Source organism: Lepidochelys kempii, chromosome 7 (genome assembly GCF_965140285.1).
Source record: "Lepidochelys kempii isolate rLepKem1 chromosome 7, rLepKem1.hap1, whole genome shotgun sequence".
Lineage (NCBI taxonomy): Eukaryota > Metazoa > Chordata > Testudines > Cheloniidae > Lepidochelys > Lepidochelys kempii.
Window position 1 is genome coordinate 43128595 of NC_136386.1, and position 17740 is coordinate 43146334.

Consider the following 17740-nt stretch of genomic DNA (forward strand, 5'->3'; position numbering starts at 1 on the left):
CCGAAACCAAAGGTTTTTATTCTCAGCTTATTGGTTTGTGAACATTTGAGATTTTGACTTTCTGTCACAATTTGGAACAGGAAAATTTTTCTAAATCTCAAAAATGTTCTCAGGATGGGAAAACTATTTCTCATCCAGCTCTAACTGTTACACAGTGATGTTTGCTTCTAACAGGTAGACCAGTTTCTGTGCTGTGTATGTGGGTATGTATATGTCTCTTCTGTGGCAATTTTTATAAATATTATTACATACAAAAATTATATTACAAAAACATTATTTAGTTTGCAAAATCAAGTATATGATGGGAAATGCTAGTTTATGGTCCCTGTGCAACATAATTCCTACTCTTACCCTCTCGTGTGTTCATTCTGTGCACTGAATTAATAAGGGGTCAGATGGAAAAGCAGTCTGTGATCATGTCATTAAAGACTAGATCATAATGCATATGCACAATGGGGCAGAATTAAGGCTGCACAAACCACGGTAAATTTAGCATTTCCTAGCTTCAGAACGTTGGACTTTGCAACCTAACTAGCACAGATTTTTAAATGTAATTTTCTAGGTTTTGTAAAGAAAAACAGTAAAAACAAATCTGATTAAGTTAATCTGTGATGTCCCCCTATGCATAATCATCAGGGTTTGAACACTGAATCTCCGGCATTTCAGCACAAATTTATACCACTTGAACTAGGAGACTAACTGTTTTAGCTGGCAGCCGCAGAATGCTGTGATCCCATAAGCAGGGAATAGGCTGCTGGGACCATGTTCTGGATCTGGATGGGTGGCTGAGGTGGGGAGACCACCTCAGTCCTTTCTTTTCTTCCCCAACCCCCTGTAGTTTGGGGAACTCCTGCCCCATATGGTGCTCAAAGAGTCGATGGATGGACTGCTAGGGCCATTTGCTGGGTCTGGAGAGAATATGGTTGGGAGAAGAGGAACCTGGTCAAGCTCTTCCCCCCCATCCCCCTGCCTTCTCCCCCCACCACCACCTCTTCTACAGCTGCTCTGGCAGTTCGCAGAGTTTCTTGTACAGTGTGGGAACCATGGGCCCACCTTTTTATAATGGTCAGATATTATTTTGGCAGGCTGCCAAAATTTTCATGAGGATTGCAACTGAGAGAAGGGAAATGGACTATTTTCAACAGTTTATAATTAAGGGTACATCTTCACTGCAGAGCTAGCTTAGCCCACATGAGTAGCATCTGGGTTAACCTAATCCATGTCTCAGCAGCCACGGGCTGCAAAACCGTACCTGAGCTACTGGGTCCTCACTGGTACTGCACTACCCCTTGTCTGTCGCTAGGACTGCTGGAGATATACCCCATCATTCTTTGTGCTGCAGGAAGCTGAGCCGCTCTATGATTCTTTGCCAGTGAATTGTGCAAAAACTTGTCTGTCCTTCTGAGCACATGGAGGGAATTGTGGGAAGGTATTGGAGGACTATTAGCACTCAAGTGGTTTAGCCTGCATCCTCACTGCAAAGTGAGGATGAGTGAAAGCAGCATCCAGTCTCTAACCTATACCCCAGCCAGGCCAGCTAGCCCAGGTTTAAAGCACCATGAAACTTGGGTGAGAGGCCTTTGTATATGGATGGGAAGGTGTCGGGGGAATATGGGGTAATACCGAGGTAAGAGCCCGGGTTAACTCTGTAGTGAAGACATGCCTTAAGATACCTAAATGGAATGTCATGAGACCAGTGAAAGGCATCTCTCTAGCCTGAACACTGTTTCCCTGCCAAATTGCAAAGTTCTGTGGCAAACAATGGAGGCAGTAGAGCATCTCAAAAAAAGATGGCAAGAATATCTTATTATGGAAAGCATCAGGTAATTTAAGTATAGGGGTTGTTACGAGCTGTCTCAATAATAAAATATGAACACGCTTCAGATTTCATGTTCTCATTTGTTTCTTTTAACAGTGATTATTATTTGTTCTAGACAAAGGAAGCACTGCTCAAAATATTGGATGATGTCAAAGAGAATGACCACTTCAACTTTATCTTGTTTAATAACAGGATAATACCCTGGAAGGAATACTTAGTCAAGGCTACCTTAGAGAATTTGAAGGAAGCACAGAAGTTTGTTCAATCCATAAAAGCCACAGGATGTAAATATCACTAAATTTTAACATATCTTTCTCTAAAAAAAATTTCATAATAAATACTTTGCACTTACATCTTTCCTCCAAGGATCTCAAATAGGGGCATGATGAAACCATATTTTCACATAACGAAAAACTGGTGTCACTCTTTGGCAAACAATGAATATGAATAAAAGGAAATGGAAGATGTATTTGCTGGTGGACAATTGACTCCAGCAGAAGAGAATAGGAAGGGATCTCTGGGTCTGAGGAAGGTGGCAAGAAAGAATCTGGCCAAAGATTGGGCATGGGAATAGGGTCTGGAGCCACAGACGGCTTGTGAGTGAGTCATGAGCAGAAGGGAGTAGGAGGATTCGGCTGAGCTGGTGTTAGGTGAATGACTGCAGCATGTAATGGTGGCAGAAGGGATCCCAGCCAACAGGATGGAACAAAGAGGGATCTACAGCATTGTTCAAATGTTCTAAGGGGTTTGTAAAAAGCTAAGTATTTAGCATGATTAAAATTATACAATGAGCCAAACTGAAATGGCTACAACCATTAGCACAGTCGTATGATAAACCTCAATGCTACTGCACATATTGGTTTCCTTTTAGAAGCTTACCTTTCAAAGACATGTGCAGTAAACATGAAGAAAGCAATTGCAGGAGTAACCTGATTGCTCCCTCGTTTGATCTGAAGTTGCTGAGGGCCATAGCACCCCGTGCTAATATAAAACCACTTTGCATAATTTTTCTGTCTGTGCTACTGTCACATGGCTGTGAATAGAAGCGGTCAACCGTATCCTTCACTCCTAGAGAGGCCTGTAGGCTGTTGGTAGGCTTGAAACATTCTGGACTGACGCATAGTGGAACACTGTATACACTTGTACTTACTCTTCTGTTTTCTGTGGTCATGTCTTTTGCAGCGACAAATATAAATGATGCTTTAATAAGAACAGTTGAAATGATGAATGAAGCTCACAAAGAGAAGGTTTTGCCTGAGAGAAGCTCCTCTACAGTTATAATGCTGACTGATGGGAATCCCACTAGTGGTGAGTGTTCGTAGTTATGCTGCTTGTGGGCATCCCACCATTGGTTGGAGCATCTGTAACTGCATCCCTGTGATCAGTCAGGTGCCACTCCTAAGGAGTGTCCAGAAAGCAAAGAACCCATACAGTGACCATAAAAATTATTTAGGGCAGCTATTCACTCCTATTCTGCTGAAGTTTGTCTATTTGGTTGAACCTTGAGACTATTTCTGGAAGGTTTAAAACATTATGGTATCTCTCATTTTTAATTGTCTTTATTTTAATTAGGAACTTTAACTGGTTTCCAAGTTAAAATCAGAAAAAAATGAACCAATCAAAAAATAAAGCCAGACCCATAGCAACTGCAGTTGGGACTTACCTGTAATATCTCTCCTCTCTAGGCTTGTACTTTCTCTATGCTAATTTTGTTGTGCATGTATTTTAACCACATAATAGTATTTTTCTAAATATGCTCTTTAAAGGGAAAGACTCTTCTCCGTAAAATTTAATCGCTTTCTGTGCTTTAATGCAGGAGAATTGAACCAAGGAAAAATTCAAGAGAATGTGAAAAATGCCATTCAAGGAAGATATTCCTTATATAACCTTGCCTTTGGCTATGATATGGATTATAATTTTTTAGAGAAGATGGCACTGGAGAACAATGGATTGACTCGCCGTATCTATGAGGATTCTGATTCAGCCTTGCAGCTACAGGTAGGAAGAAACATAATCACCCTAGCCACCAACTCTTACAGATATTAGAATTACCTAATGTACTTTGATGATGTACTTTTTCCAGCATAGCTAACAAGTGATATTAGTAAACAAAGACATGCTTTGTTAATGGTATCAAACATAGTATATAGTGGGGAAACTTCTAAGAATGAGTTTTAAAACTTGAGCATAAGAAATAAGACAAAATATTTTTTCTGGTTATTCAGAAGTGGTGTTGAATTCCATTTTGTTTAGGATGTTAAACAGCACCCATCACCAGGCCTGGTTTATTACCCACCGAGTCTCTTCAGGGTGCTCGGCCATTAAAAACACAGCTCAGCTGTGCATCATGAGGAGAAGTTTGTGTCTTATGGGTGGAGGATTATAGATATGGGTTTTCACCACTAGTTTTAAACTCTCACTGGCTGGCCACAGTGATTTTGCATTGAGCTGTGCAGTTGTATTTTCCTAGCCAAATACCTTCTGCTACTTCCTTTTAGTGTCTAGGAAGACTTCTGACAATTTTTGAAGCATAGGTCTGTCAACTCAGAGTGTGAATTGAAGGGGACCTGGTGGAGTCTTATTCCCCTTATTAAAATAAAAAGTATGTAATACATGTGGATGAAGGCAGAAGAGAAAGGGGAGTTCCCTTTGTTAAATGTTCACCATCCAAAGTCATGTTCACTGTAAAAGAATGAGACATTAATCCAAAGCTTGTCTTTCTCTCCAACAGATGTTTGTCCTATAAAAGGTATTTCCCCACCCGCCTTGTCTCCCTAATCCCATGGACAGATCATTTTTTTTTATAACGCAACATTGTATTATCTTCTTGGTTCAGTATCCTGAGCGTGATAGAGAACATTATAGCCAATACTATAAAGTGCTGAGAATAACATGAAAGTACTGATCAACTCTCATTAAATTCAGTGAGAGAGATTAATGCACTTAGCAATTGTCAGTATAATAACCCCCTAACTATGAAGCAATCACACCTCCTACTTGATCTATGTGTGTTACCCATATAAAGAATTTACAGTTGAACTCCAGTTTTAGGTTGATCTTATGAACGCCTGGTGATATGAACCATTTTTCTGCAGTTGAAATAATCATCTTTCTGCCACCGAATGTGACTTCAGTCCTTTAGCCAACGTTCAAAGTGGCTGTACAGGTTTGAAGAGACTGAGATTTGGTGCCAATAAATAAATAAGTCAGGCACGCTGTATGCATTTGTTACCACTCATTATTGGTAACAGTTTGGGTGTGTGGGAGGGGGCTCAGGGCTAAGGCAGGGGATTAGGGTGTGGGGCGGCACTTACCTCGGGGGGGGGCGGCTCCCCAGCTCCCACAGGCAGGTCCCCGCAGCTCTTATGTGGAGGGGACTCCGCACTCACAGGCACCACCCCCACAGCTCCCATTGGCTGCGGTTCCCAGCCAATGGGAGCTGTGGAGCTGGCACTTGTGGCGGGAGCCGTGCGCAGAGCTCCTAGGAGCTGCAGAGACATGCTGGTCAGAGTCGGGTAGGGAGCCTGCCAGCCTCACCAACCCTCCCACAGCACCAGCGGGGGTCTCAGGCTGCGTGCCACTGCCTGCTCCCCCGCCCCGAAACTAGCCGGGGTCTCACGCCAGGCTTCACCACACACTTCCCAACCAGCACCTGCAGGGGTTCTGGGCCACCCCTCCCCCAGCACCCGCGGTGCCTCCGGACCGCCCCCCAGCCCAAGTTTTAGTTAGGGGTATATAGTAAAAGTCATGGACAGGTCATGGACCATGAATTTTTGTTTATTGCCCGTGACCTGTCCATGACTTTTACTAAAAATACCTGTGACTAAAATATAGCCTTACTCGTTATGTACACTATCATTGAAGGATTGATAAATTAATTTATGCACCACATCCAATTTTATTTTTCAGAAGTTCAATTTTAGGAACTCAGTCTCCATTTACTTAATTAAAGGGGGTTTAAACTGGATTTACTAAACTAAACTAAAGATTTACACTTGTTAATTGGGCGGGGTGGGGAGGGGGTTAATAGTCTGGTAGTAAAGAGGTAGCCAGATTGTTGCTCACATCAGATATGCACACTACACTATAGTGAAAAAAGAAAAGGAGTACTTGTGGCACCTTAGAGACTAACCAATCTCTAAGGTGCCACACATCATCCTTTTCTTTTTGCGAATACAGACTAACACGGCTGCTACGCTGAAACCTGTATACTATAGTGCTCATCTTTGATAGAGAGATGTGGCTGTGGAAAGTAGTAAAAAAGACCAATAAAACACTCTTCATATATGACAGGTTTCAGAGGAACAGCCGTGTTAGTCTGTATTCGCAAAAAGAAAAGGAGTACTTGTGGCACCTTAGAGACTAACCAATTTATTTGAGCATGAGCTTTCGTGAGCTACAGCTCACTTCATCAGATGTTTACCGTGGAAACTGCAGCAGACTTTATATACACACAGAAATCATGAAACAATACCTCCTCCCACCCCACTGTCCTGCTGGTAATAGCTTATCTAAAGTGATCAACAGGTGGGCCATTTCCAGCACAAATCCAGGTTTTCTCACCCTCCACCCCCCCACACAAATTCACTCTCCTGCTGGTGCTAGCCCATCCAAAGTGACAACTCTTAACATAATCAAGTCGGGCTATTTCCTGCATAGATCAAGGTTTTCTCACATCCCCCCCGCCCCCATACACACACAAACTCACTCTCCTGCTGGTAATAGCTCATCTAAACTGACCATTCTCCAGGTTTAAATCCAAGTTAAACCAGAGCATCTGGGGGGGGGGGGGTAGGAAAAAACAAGAGGAAACAGGCTACCTTGCATAATGACTTAGCCACTCCCAGTCTCTATTTAAGCCTAAATTAATAGTATCCAATTTGCAAATGAATTCCAATTCAGCAGTTTCTCGCTGGAGTCTGGATTTGAAGTTTTTTTGTTTTAAGATAGCGACCTTCATGTCTGTGATTGCGTGACCAGAGAGATTGAAGTGTTCTCCGACTGGTTTATGAATGTTATAATTCTTGACATCCCACCACCAACCTCAGCCTGGTCCAGTCCACACAAGAGATCCACTTCCTGGACACTACAGTGCTAATAAACAATGGCCACATAAACACCACCCTATACCGTAAACCTACTGACCGCTATTCCTACCTGCATGCCTCCAGCTTTCACCCTGACCACACCACACGATCCATCGTCTACAGCCAAGCTCTGCGATACAACCGCATTTGCTCCAACCCCTCAGACAGAGACAAACACCTACAAGATCTCTGTCAAGCTTTCTTACAACTACAATACCCACCTGCAGAAGTAAAGAAACAGATTGATAGAGCCAGAAGAGTTCCCAGAAGTTACCTACTACAGGACAGGCCTAACAAAGAAAATAACAGAACGCCACTAGCCGTCACCTTCAGCCCCCAACTAAAACCCCTCCAACGCATTATTAAGGATCTACAACCTATCCTAAAGGATGACCCAACACTCTCACAAGTCTTGGGAGACAGGCCAGTCCTTGCCTACAGACAGCCCCGCAACCTGAAGCAAATACTCACCAACAACCACATACCACACAACAGAACCACTAACCCAGGAACTTATCCTTGCAACAAAGCCCGTTGCCAATTGTGCCCACATATCTATTCAGGGGACACCATCACAGGGCCTAATAACATCAGCCACACTATCAGAGGCTCGTTCACCTGCACATCCACCAATGTGATCTATGCCATCATGTGCCAGCAATGCCCCTCTGCCATGTACATTGGTCAAACTGGACAGTCTCTACGTAAAAGAATAAATGGACACAAATCAGATGTCAAGAATTATAACATTCATAAACCAGTCGGAGAACACTTCAATCTCTCTGGTCACGCAATCACAGACATGAAGGTCGCTATCTTAAAACAAAAAAACTTCAAATCCAGACTCCAGCGAGAAACTGCTGAATTGGAATTCATTTGCAAATTGGATACTATTAATTTAGGCTTAAATAGAGACTGGGAGTGGCTAAGTCATTATGCAAGGTAGCCTGTTTCCTCTTGTTTTTTCCTACCCCCCCCCCCCCCAGATGCTCTGGTTTAACTTGGATTTAAACCTGGAGAATGGTCAGTTTAGATGAGCTATTACCAGCAGGAGAGTGAGTTTGTGTGTGTATGGGGGCGGGGGGGATGTGAGAAAACCTTGATCTATGCAGGAAATAGCCCGACTTGATTATGTTAAGAGTTGTCACTTTGGATGGGCTAGCACCAGCAGGAGAGTGAATTTGTGTGGGGGGGTGGAGGGTGAGAAAACCTGGATTTGTGCTGGAAATGGCCCACCTGTTGATCACTTTAGATAAGCTATTACCAGCAGGACAGTGGGGTGGGAGGAGGTATTGTTTCATGATTTCTGTGTGTATATAAAGTCTGCTGCAGTTTCCACGGTAAACATCTGATGAAGTGAGCTGTAGCTCACGAAAGCTCATGCTCAAATAAATTGGTTAGTCTCTAAGGTGCCACAAGTACTCCTTTTCTTTTTACTCTTCATATATAGATCTCAAAGTGCACAAAGGGGTAAGCCTTCATTATCCAAAACAGGGAAACTGAGGTACAGAAGCTACATGTATTAGAGAGGGTCACAGATTTTGGGACTCCTGGTCTGGTTCTCTATCCACTAGAACACACTGCCTTCTAATGTAACATTTTCAACATGCAGTTTTTGAATTCATATAAGCAGCCTGGCCAATCAATTCAAAATGGAAATTTGTATGCTGGGACTATTTCTTTCTGCAGGCTATACCTCCACAGAATAAAAGAGGGGAAATTAGGTACAGCTTTCAGACTCTTGGCTCTTGGTATAGCTTTCAGACTCTTGCAGCCCTTTGTTAGGCAAAATTTGAATGCCTGTGCAGTACCAGATAGTACAGACACTTTTATTTATTTGGATTTGATCCCTTTTTTCCCCTTACAGAGTTTTTATGATGAAGTGGCCAATCCCATGCTTCGAGCAGTGCAACTCCACTACCCTATCAATGCAACATCTGAATTAACTCAGAACAATTTCAATCATTATTATGATGGCTCTGAAATCGTGGTGGCTGGACGTATTATAGACAACGACCTCAACAGCTTTACTGCTGATGTGAAAGCTCAAGGTGTAAGTATTGGTTCTGCTGGGTGTTTATTTTAAGCCTGTTTTATAAAATGTCAAGGCTTGAGTCATGCCAGAAAAATCTTGCAGAAAACATAAAAACAAATAAGAAGACTCTACATCCCCACTCTATAAATGGAATGTGTGTGGCATATTTCAGTGGTACTACTTATGGATAGTGGTTGCATAATCACCACTAAAAAAATAAGTTTGACATCCAACATACAGTTAATGGGTCAACTTGCAAAAATACCTAACTTATCTAAAAGTTTAAGTCTCTTTGAAAGTAAATGACATTTTTTTCTTTTGAAATGTTTACCAGCTGGCACAATGGTAGACAGTCTATCAAATGGCTCCTGTTACACTGATTTATGTCTCTCTACATGTGGTGGGTTGCCAGTGCCACCACTTCCTCACTGAAAAATAAATCAATGTTATTTGATCTGATAGATGAGTTCTAGCTCTCACCAAACATCCCATAGTGGTAGTTTAGTGTTTCAGTACTTTTGGGACGTGATAACTCAAAAGCATCCCACTATGAATGAGCTACTATGAATTAGCGAAAAGGAGATTAAATCTTCATGCTCTTGCATGCCATTGATTGAGAAGGAAGTCTGAGTATCCAGTTAAATATCTCAGTAACCCCATTGTTTCATATTTGATCTAAATTAAGTGTATTATTGCTGCATTGCCCTTGTATTACCAAATGTGGTAACACTGAGGTGCACTTGGCTGCTACTGTAATTGAACAGGGGTTCATAAAAATACAGAGGTGTCCCAGAATATGTATGTTAGTGTCAGAGCATGGCATGTGTCCAAGTAGAGGTACCCAAAGCCCCACCAAAATTTCTTGTATTATTTTTCACAATTACAGACTAATTTCTTTATCTGACTATATCACATCAGTGTAATTAATTGAAAGTTATTAGAGACCATTTGTTAGTTGCTGCGTTTCTGTATGTAAAAAATGCATCCCTAATTGAAATACCTTTACGCAGTGGTGAGATCACTTACATTTTTGTAAACAGCAGATTCTCAATTTCTAACAGGCAAACAATGATGTGACATTTACTGAACAAGTAAATATTGAAGAAACGGCTAAAGCTCTCCACGACCAAGAATACATATTTGGTGATTACATTGAGAGGCTTTGGGCCTATCTAACCATCCAACAATTACTGGAAAAACGGTAACTAAGTATAAAAATGTATACAGTTAAAATCGCTTTGTGTGTTGGTAGTGATCAAAGCTTGTTACTATCAGATAACTGTTGGTTGATGTGATACGAGTTGCTTCAGTTCCCAGTAGACATGTACCCACATCATGAAATCCACTAAAGCATGTCAATCTCAGGAGAAGGGCCAAAGGACTAAATGGGCCATGGAAACTGAACAATTCTCTCCTCTCTTGAAATGGTCCATTCAAATCAGAGCTTTGGAACATTTGAAGGACAGCATAGGAAATCGTACACTTGTGCTGACACTTGTATCCTATAACTTCTGTGGATAAATAGAACACTTCAGGCTTTCAATCTGTCACCTTTCACCAGCACTTAAATTCTTCCTAAATAAAATGACAAGGAACCCTCCTGTCCACCACCCCGCTCCCCTCCCACACACACACATCTTTGACCATCACTGATTTGCTCTGCGTTCCAGTGGAAATGGACTTGGATCATTTTATTCCTCTTTATGTGGGACAAATTCTGCCTATGTGCATATAATTCATTTTTAATCATAGTGGTAGTAGGCCAGGCATGAGAGTCCTGAATCTCCCCTTCCCTTCCCCCCCCCCTTTTTTTTGCCCCCACCCCACTCCTCTCAGTTTCCATGCTTTATTTCCATCCCCCATAGCTGTCAAGTGGCGCTAAAGATTGGCACAACTCCACACAGATCGGGGGCATAAGTGAATGGAGCAACTTGGGCCTTGTAATCTGGCGTCTGAGTAGTTAGGGGAGGGTGCCCGGCATCAACATGCACCTTCATGAAGGCCCCCATTGTTCTCCTGTTTTGGAACCTCCCTTTCCTGTACACATGCATTGTTTAATCATCACTATCTTTGGGGAGTTGGAAGATAGCCCCTGAGTTCCATTAATACCATTCCTTATCCTATAGTGTTCAGCACATACCCTTCCCTGCTCATCCCTTCCCCTCTGCAATTTCCTATTCCCTACTGACTCTAAGAATGAGGGACTAAATCTAGATAGAAACTCAAAGCAGCTCTAGATCTCCCCATGTATTACTGCATATGCCTAACTCAGATTCTGAATTATATACTATATATGCTACAATTATAGCAGCAATGTCTTTGCTTATTAGTCTTCTAAAGGCAAGCAACTTATTACTTTTAGAATAGACTCAGGTTAGAATTTAAATAAATTATTTTGTCACTCAATGGCTTTAGGAATCCTGAATACAATAAATATTTTTTTGTTATAGATGGTCAGGCTTGATCATTTTTCTTTATCCTAGAATGCTTTCCCTCTAAAGTCAGTATTTAATGGAAACTACTGGCTCATGGGGACCTTATTAACTCAGGTGAACAATGCCACAGAAGCCAAATGCAAGATAAACATGCAGGTCTATATTCTACTTTACATCACTTTGTGGTTTAGAAAATGAGAGTGTAGAATGAATGGAATAGCACTAATCAAACAAGAACCAGTGTAGTAACATTAGATACCTATGTATAAAATAGACTGATAATGGAACATGTGGTATTGTTTTACATGTATTTTTAAATGTTGTTGCCAAAAAACTGTTGTAAATAGATCAATTGCATGTGCTTTTTACCTATATATACATATTTAATTCAGAGTGAGTCTTTCTATTCAGGTTAAGAACTGCATTAAAAAGACCCAATAGACTTTATTTTAAATAAGCTGTTAGACATATACAACCAACAGCCCACTAGAAAATGCAAAGAAATACTAATTTTTATAGGAAACTCATTTTTATAGAGTATCACCTACTGATAGTCTGTAAAGTACTCTCTGGTGCATGCATGTGTGTGTAGTACTGCCCTCTACTGGACTTTTAGGCTATAACCTCTCCATTGCAACACATAAAAATATTATTATTACTTGACTATGGATGGGTTGGCATTGGACCCGAACTTTAATCTGCGCTCACATGAGTTGATACTAACTCAAAGTGTTGCATTCAACTCAGGGGAATTTTATATTAGATCTCATCTTGACAAATAAAGAGGAACTTATCACAGAACTCAAAATACATGGTAAATTAGATAAAAGTGATCATGACTTGATTACATTTGTTATGTGAAATAGAATAACATCTAAGCCAGTAATATACATACTTGGTGCTTTAAAGGGACCATTTTCACAAAGCTGAAAACAATTATGAGCCAAATCAATTGAGAGAGAATTTAAACAGAAAAATGTGAATGATAATTGAGGTCTCTTTTAGAACATTTTACTAGATTACTAGCTGTCTCAAAAGCCACAAACCCACAATCAAGAAAGAAGGTCACGCTGGCTATTGGAAAATTGTCAAAAATGCAGAAAAATCAGAAGTGGTCAATAATTATTTGTTCTGTACCTGTGGAAAAACACAGATGATGTATGCATATCAAGTGATGAAACACTTTCCATTCCAGCACTAACTCAAGAGGATATTAAACAGCAGCTACTAAAGCGAGACACTTTAAAATCAGCATGTCAGGACAGCTTGCAACAGAGAGCTTTAAAAGAGCTTTCCGAGGAGCTCTCCGGACTGTTAATGTTGTTTTTCAATGTCTTGGAACACTGGTGAAGTTCCAGAGTACTGGGGAAAAGCTCACGCTGTGCCAATACTTAAACAAGACAAACCGGAGTAATTAAAGGTCTGTCAGCCTGATGTTGATGCTGGGCAAAAAATGATGAACATGGGGCTTAATTAATAAAGAATTAAAGGAGGGTGATAAAATGTATGCAGTTAACATATTTTTATGAAAAATAGATCTTGTCAAATTAACTTGATTTTTTTGTAAGATTGTAAGTTTGTTACAACACAATATTTTGATTAAGAAACTAGAATGATCCAAAATCAGCAAGGCCCACATTAAATTGATTAAAAACGAGTTAGCTGATAGGTCTCAAAATGGAATTGTAAATGGGGAACCATCATCAAGTGGGTGTGTTTCTAATGGGGTCCTGCAGGGATGAGTCCTTGGCCCTACGCTACTGAACATTTTTATTAGTGACCTGGAAGAAAACATAAAATCATCACTGATAAAGTTTCCAGATGATGTAAAGATTGGGGGAGTGGTAAACGATGAAAAGAGCAGTCTCCTGATACAGAGAGGTGTGACACAGAGAGGTCTGGATCTCTTGATAAGCAGGGCACAAGCAAACAATATGTGTTTTAATAAAGCCAAATGTAAGGTCATACATCAAGGAACAAAAACTGTAGACCATACTTACAGGATGGGGGAAAGCAGTGGCTGTGAAAAGGATTTGGAGATCATGGTGGATAATCAGCAGAACATGAGCTCCCAGTGCAACACTGTGGCCTTGCTAATGCAATCCTTGAATATATAAATGGAGTAGGAAGGTTATTTCACCTGTGGATGTGGCATTGGTACAACCACTGCTGGAATACTGTGTCCAGGTCTGGTGTCCATAGTTCAAGAAGGATGTTGATTTATTGGGAAAGGTTCAGAGAAAGAGCACAAGAATACTTAAAGGATTAGAAAACATACCTTGAGTGATAGACTCAAGGAGCTCAATCTATTTCGCTTCACACAGAGACAGCTAAGGGATGACTTGATTACAGTCTATAAGTACCTGCACGTGGAACAGAAATTTGATAATAAAGGGCTCTTCAATCTAGCAGACAAAGGTATGACAAGATCCTATGGCTGGAAGTTGAAGCTAGACAAATTCCAACTAGAAATAAGGTGAAAATTTTTAACAATGAGGACTACTTATCAAGACTATTGGTGGACTGTCCATCGCTGCAAATTTAAAATCAAGATTGGATTTTTTTCTAAAAGACATTCTCCAGTTCAAACAGGAATTAATGCAGGGAAGTACTATGGCCTGTGTTCAGCAGGAGATCAGACTGGATCACAATGGTTCCTTATGGCCTTATTAAAGTATGAATCCCTATACAGTACTTAATGTAACTTAATCTTGAAGTTATATTGATAGGACACCGACAGCCTCTGGTGAATTCAGGAAAAATAGACACACCTGGTCTTCTGCCAAATTAGAGGTGACATCTGCTCATTGTAGAGAGATTTGACTGGTTTTAATCATATCTGCCTTAATATACATGGTTTCCCCATTCCTGCCTGATCTATTTGTGCTGCCCTTTTAACATCCAATGTTTTTAGAGCCTAAGGTTGAGAGTTGTACACACATGCTATAAGTGTGGTTGATGGTTGTATGTAGGTGGCCATATATTAGGAGTTATAAGCAGAGGCAGTCTGCGTATTTTGGGGAAGGGCTAGCATGGTGATTTTTTTTGTCCCTGATGCCAAAACTGAGGAGCCAACATATCCAAAACACAAAGGCCATCTCTGAGTTAAAAGGTTTACAAACAAAACTGTCTATTGATAGTTATCACTATACAATCAGCCAAAGGCATCCTATCCAAAATGTGATGTTTAAACAAAAAGGGGAAAAAAAATACCTTGGAAAACTCAATAGGTGCTGGTTGCTTTGGTCCCTGCACTGGAAAATTCAGACAGGGATCTTTTTCACCACTAAAAGACAGTGGTAACTACTATTAAAATACAAATACACAGAATTGTTTACTTGAGCATTGGGTGCTGAGACTTGCTGAACAAAAAGTTTTGTAATACTTCATAAGATCCAAATAATATTTCTAACAATAATATTTAAAGCAATAAGACATAACCAATGAATGAAAAACACAGAATCTAAGTTCAGTGGTTTTTGGCTGATTACAGAAGAGAATGTTGCTATTGTAAGCGGGGGAATAGTCCCGCTATTGTGGGGAACTTTCCTGGCTTGTGCACTACCCCGGTGAAGTGGGCTAGCGAAAGGATCTGAGTCCTTGCTCCCACTTCCTTTACCCAGTGGCCTCCCTGCCCTTGAGGACTCCCCTTCCACTCTCCTGTCTGGCAGAGTCCTCGTAACCCCAACAAGGCTGGGCCCAGGATTCCTGGGGGGCTCGACCCCCAACCCTGCTGTGGTCACCTAGGACAGGGGCTAGGGTGTCCCCACTCCGGGGTACTTTCTCTGCACTGGGCACTTCTCTGACCCACAGACCATTACATACAATTTAAAGCAAATGCAAGTTATTTCATCAACAATTAATTTTTAAAAAAATAAGGAAAAATGGGAAAGGTTAAAGGAAACACATCAACCCGCTCTGTGGCAGGGAACATCAAGAACAGTGTCTCTGGGATGTCAGGGCCATTCACAGTCTGTTCCCTGTAAGTCCCAGGCCGCATTCTCAGGCTCTGGCTGTGCTGTAGGGATGCTGTGGGTTGGACACTTGCTCTGGTGGTGGCCAGACGCTCTCAGGCTCTAAGTGGTAGGACCCTTCTTCCCAGTGTTGCCCCTGCCCTGTTGGGGTTACAATCCAAGCCTGGCCTGCAGAGCCTCATGGCTGAGGTGTCTCCCGGTGCTGGGCCCGCTGCCCAGGGTTCCCCTCACTCTCCCAAGCTGCTCACCGCACCCAGCTCTGGACTGCTCCAGCCCCAGCTCCACCACTCTGTCTCAGCACTGCTGCTACTCTGCCTCCAGCTCCCTGGGCTGCTTCTTTGGCCCCTCTGCCTCTGGTTGCTGCAGCTCTCCTCCCAGGACAGGTCTGCTCTGCAGGCTGCTTCTGTGACTCTGCTTCCAGCACTGACCTGCTTCGTGGGCTGCTTTTCTGGCCCTTCTGGCTCTGGTTGCTGCAGCTCTGCTCCCAGGGCAAGTCTGCTCTCTCTGGGCTGTGCCTCCGGCTTTGAGGCTGCAGCTCTGCTCCCAGGACAGGGTCTGCTCTCTCTGGGCTCCTTTTCTAGTCCCTCTGGGTCTGGCACAGCTCTGCTCCCCAGCTCAGCTCAGGCCTCTGCTTTCTCCTTAGCTCGGCCCCACTCTGTCTGACCCCCGGCAATTCCAGCTCACAGGGAGGACAAGAACTCCCTGGCCTCCTGACTCCCTGATTAGCCTGCCCCATTCAGGCTGACCTGGAGCATTGGCCTCTCCCCATTGTTCCTGGGGGCTGTCAGTCTCAGGGTCCGGATTCCCCATCGACCCTTCCCCCTTTTTAGTACTGGGAGCTAGCAATTAAAACACCCCCACTGAATGGTAGTAAGGAGGCAACAGACCCCTTACACTATTATGCAGAAAAATATAATGCAGTGTTTAATGTCTTGACTTTGTAGAAAGTTTCTAAAAAGGTGCAAGCTGCTGTTCTGATTCTCTTCCTGCATTCAGCATTTCAGCTCAAGAAGAAAAACGGAAGAATCTTGCAGCACAAGCCCTGGAGCTCTCGCTAAAATATAAATTTGTGACTCCCCTCACATCCATGGTGGTAACAAAACCAGAAGATAAAGCTACAATTGCTGATAAACCAGTAGAAGGTAGAGACCTTTTCATAGTTTTGCTTCACAATCTAATCGGAGATCATTTATCTAGAGCTGGTGGGATAAGTCATTGTGAATAAATTATCTGATGTATTTAATCTTATTTTATGTTTACTAATCATTGAAACAAAGCCTGATTTCTGCAAATGTATTAATTATTCACAGGTTTTCAAGTAATAATATAAGCAAACAAATTTGGGGCTATGGGTTGTTTGTCACTTTTATAGTCACTAGCATAAGGTGCTTTTGAAAATTTACACGCGAGTGACTTCTGAGCCCAAGTCCCACTGGGTTTCAATGGGACTTAGAATCCTAAATCATTAGGGGCTTTTGAAAACTTTGCTCCAGTGTGTGACTGGTATTGTTCCTCATCACTGACTGGATGATTGAAGCAGGAGAAATAGAGAATAATGTACTTCCTGCATGAATTTTCAGACTGAATAATCGTAGACTCTCAGATTTTAACCCTGAAGGAACAATTAGTTGACTTAGTCTCACCTTCTGTATAACACAGGGCATAGACTTTTACCCAGTTATCCCTGTAGTGAGTCCAATAACTTGTTTGACTAAAGCCTATCTTCCAGAAAGGAGTCTAGAAGACATCAAGAGATTGTGAGACTTGTAATAAAATCATGAGAGGTGGCAACACTGAAAATTTTCCCTGCAACTGTCTAGCTGTATGATATACGACAAATCTTTATTGCAAGTACTAACCATAACTTGACACAACCACTTCCACAGTATCTTAACCACTATTCTTTTAAGTTCCATGTGTTATGGAATAGATGGGTACAAATTAGCTTATCCTACTCCGTATTGTCTGTGATTATACAACTGAAATTTTATACCATAACACTGATTTTTTCACATATATTGTGTGAACAACCCTTATCTTTTATTCTTCCTTTGCAAGGTCACCTTTGAAGGATCCCCCCAAAACACCTTTGTATTAGAGAGTGAGAATCATGTGAAATAATGTACACTGAAGACTTTCTGAAGAAGGGAAAACTTTTACTGTCTTTTTAATTCTGTTCAGAGCTAAGTGAGGCAATTAAAAAAAAAAAAGGGATATCCAGGATTTTAGTATCTTAAATGTAGTTAGAGCATCTAAGGTTGTGATGGTGAATATCTTTCCTCTTTATCCTAGCAACTTGAACTGTTATGAGAAAATGCTTTTCATCAACAGAGCTCCTTGAAATAGTACTGAAAATGGTTTAAGCAGTAAGCTATTACCAGCAGGACAGT

The 17740-nt window shown here is 41.6% G+C and overlaps 1 protein-coding gene across 1 annotated transcript in view; it reads left to right on the plus strand.

The window, feature by feature from the left end:
- The window catches only part of LOC140914487 (inter-alpha-trypsin inhibitor heavy chain H3), a 51607-nt gene that overhangs the window by 22516 nt on the left and 11351 nt on the right, over positions 1-17740 (plus strand). The window contains exons 9-14 of the mRNA XM_073352405.2: positions 1935-2103; positions 3002-3127; positions 3636-3817; positions 8774-8959; positions 10003-10142; positions 16347-16492. Of these exons, the coding sequence (XP_073208506.2) occupies positions 1935-2103; positions 3002-3127; positions 3636-3817; positions 8774-8959; positions 10003-10142; positions 16347-16492 (949 nt within the window). The remainder of the gene's footprint in view (positions 1-1934; positions 2104-3001; positions 3128-3635; positions 3818-8773; positions 8960-10002; positions 10143-16346; positions 16493-17740) is intronic.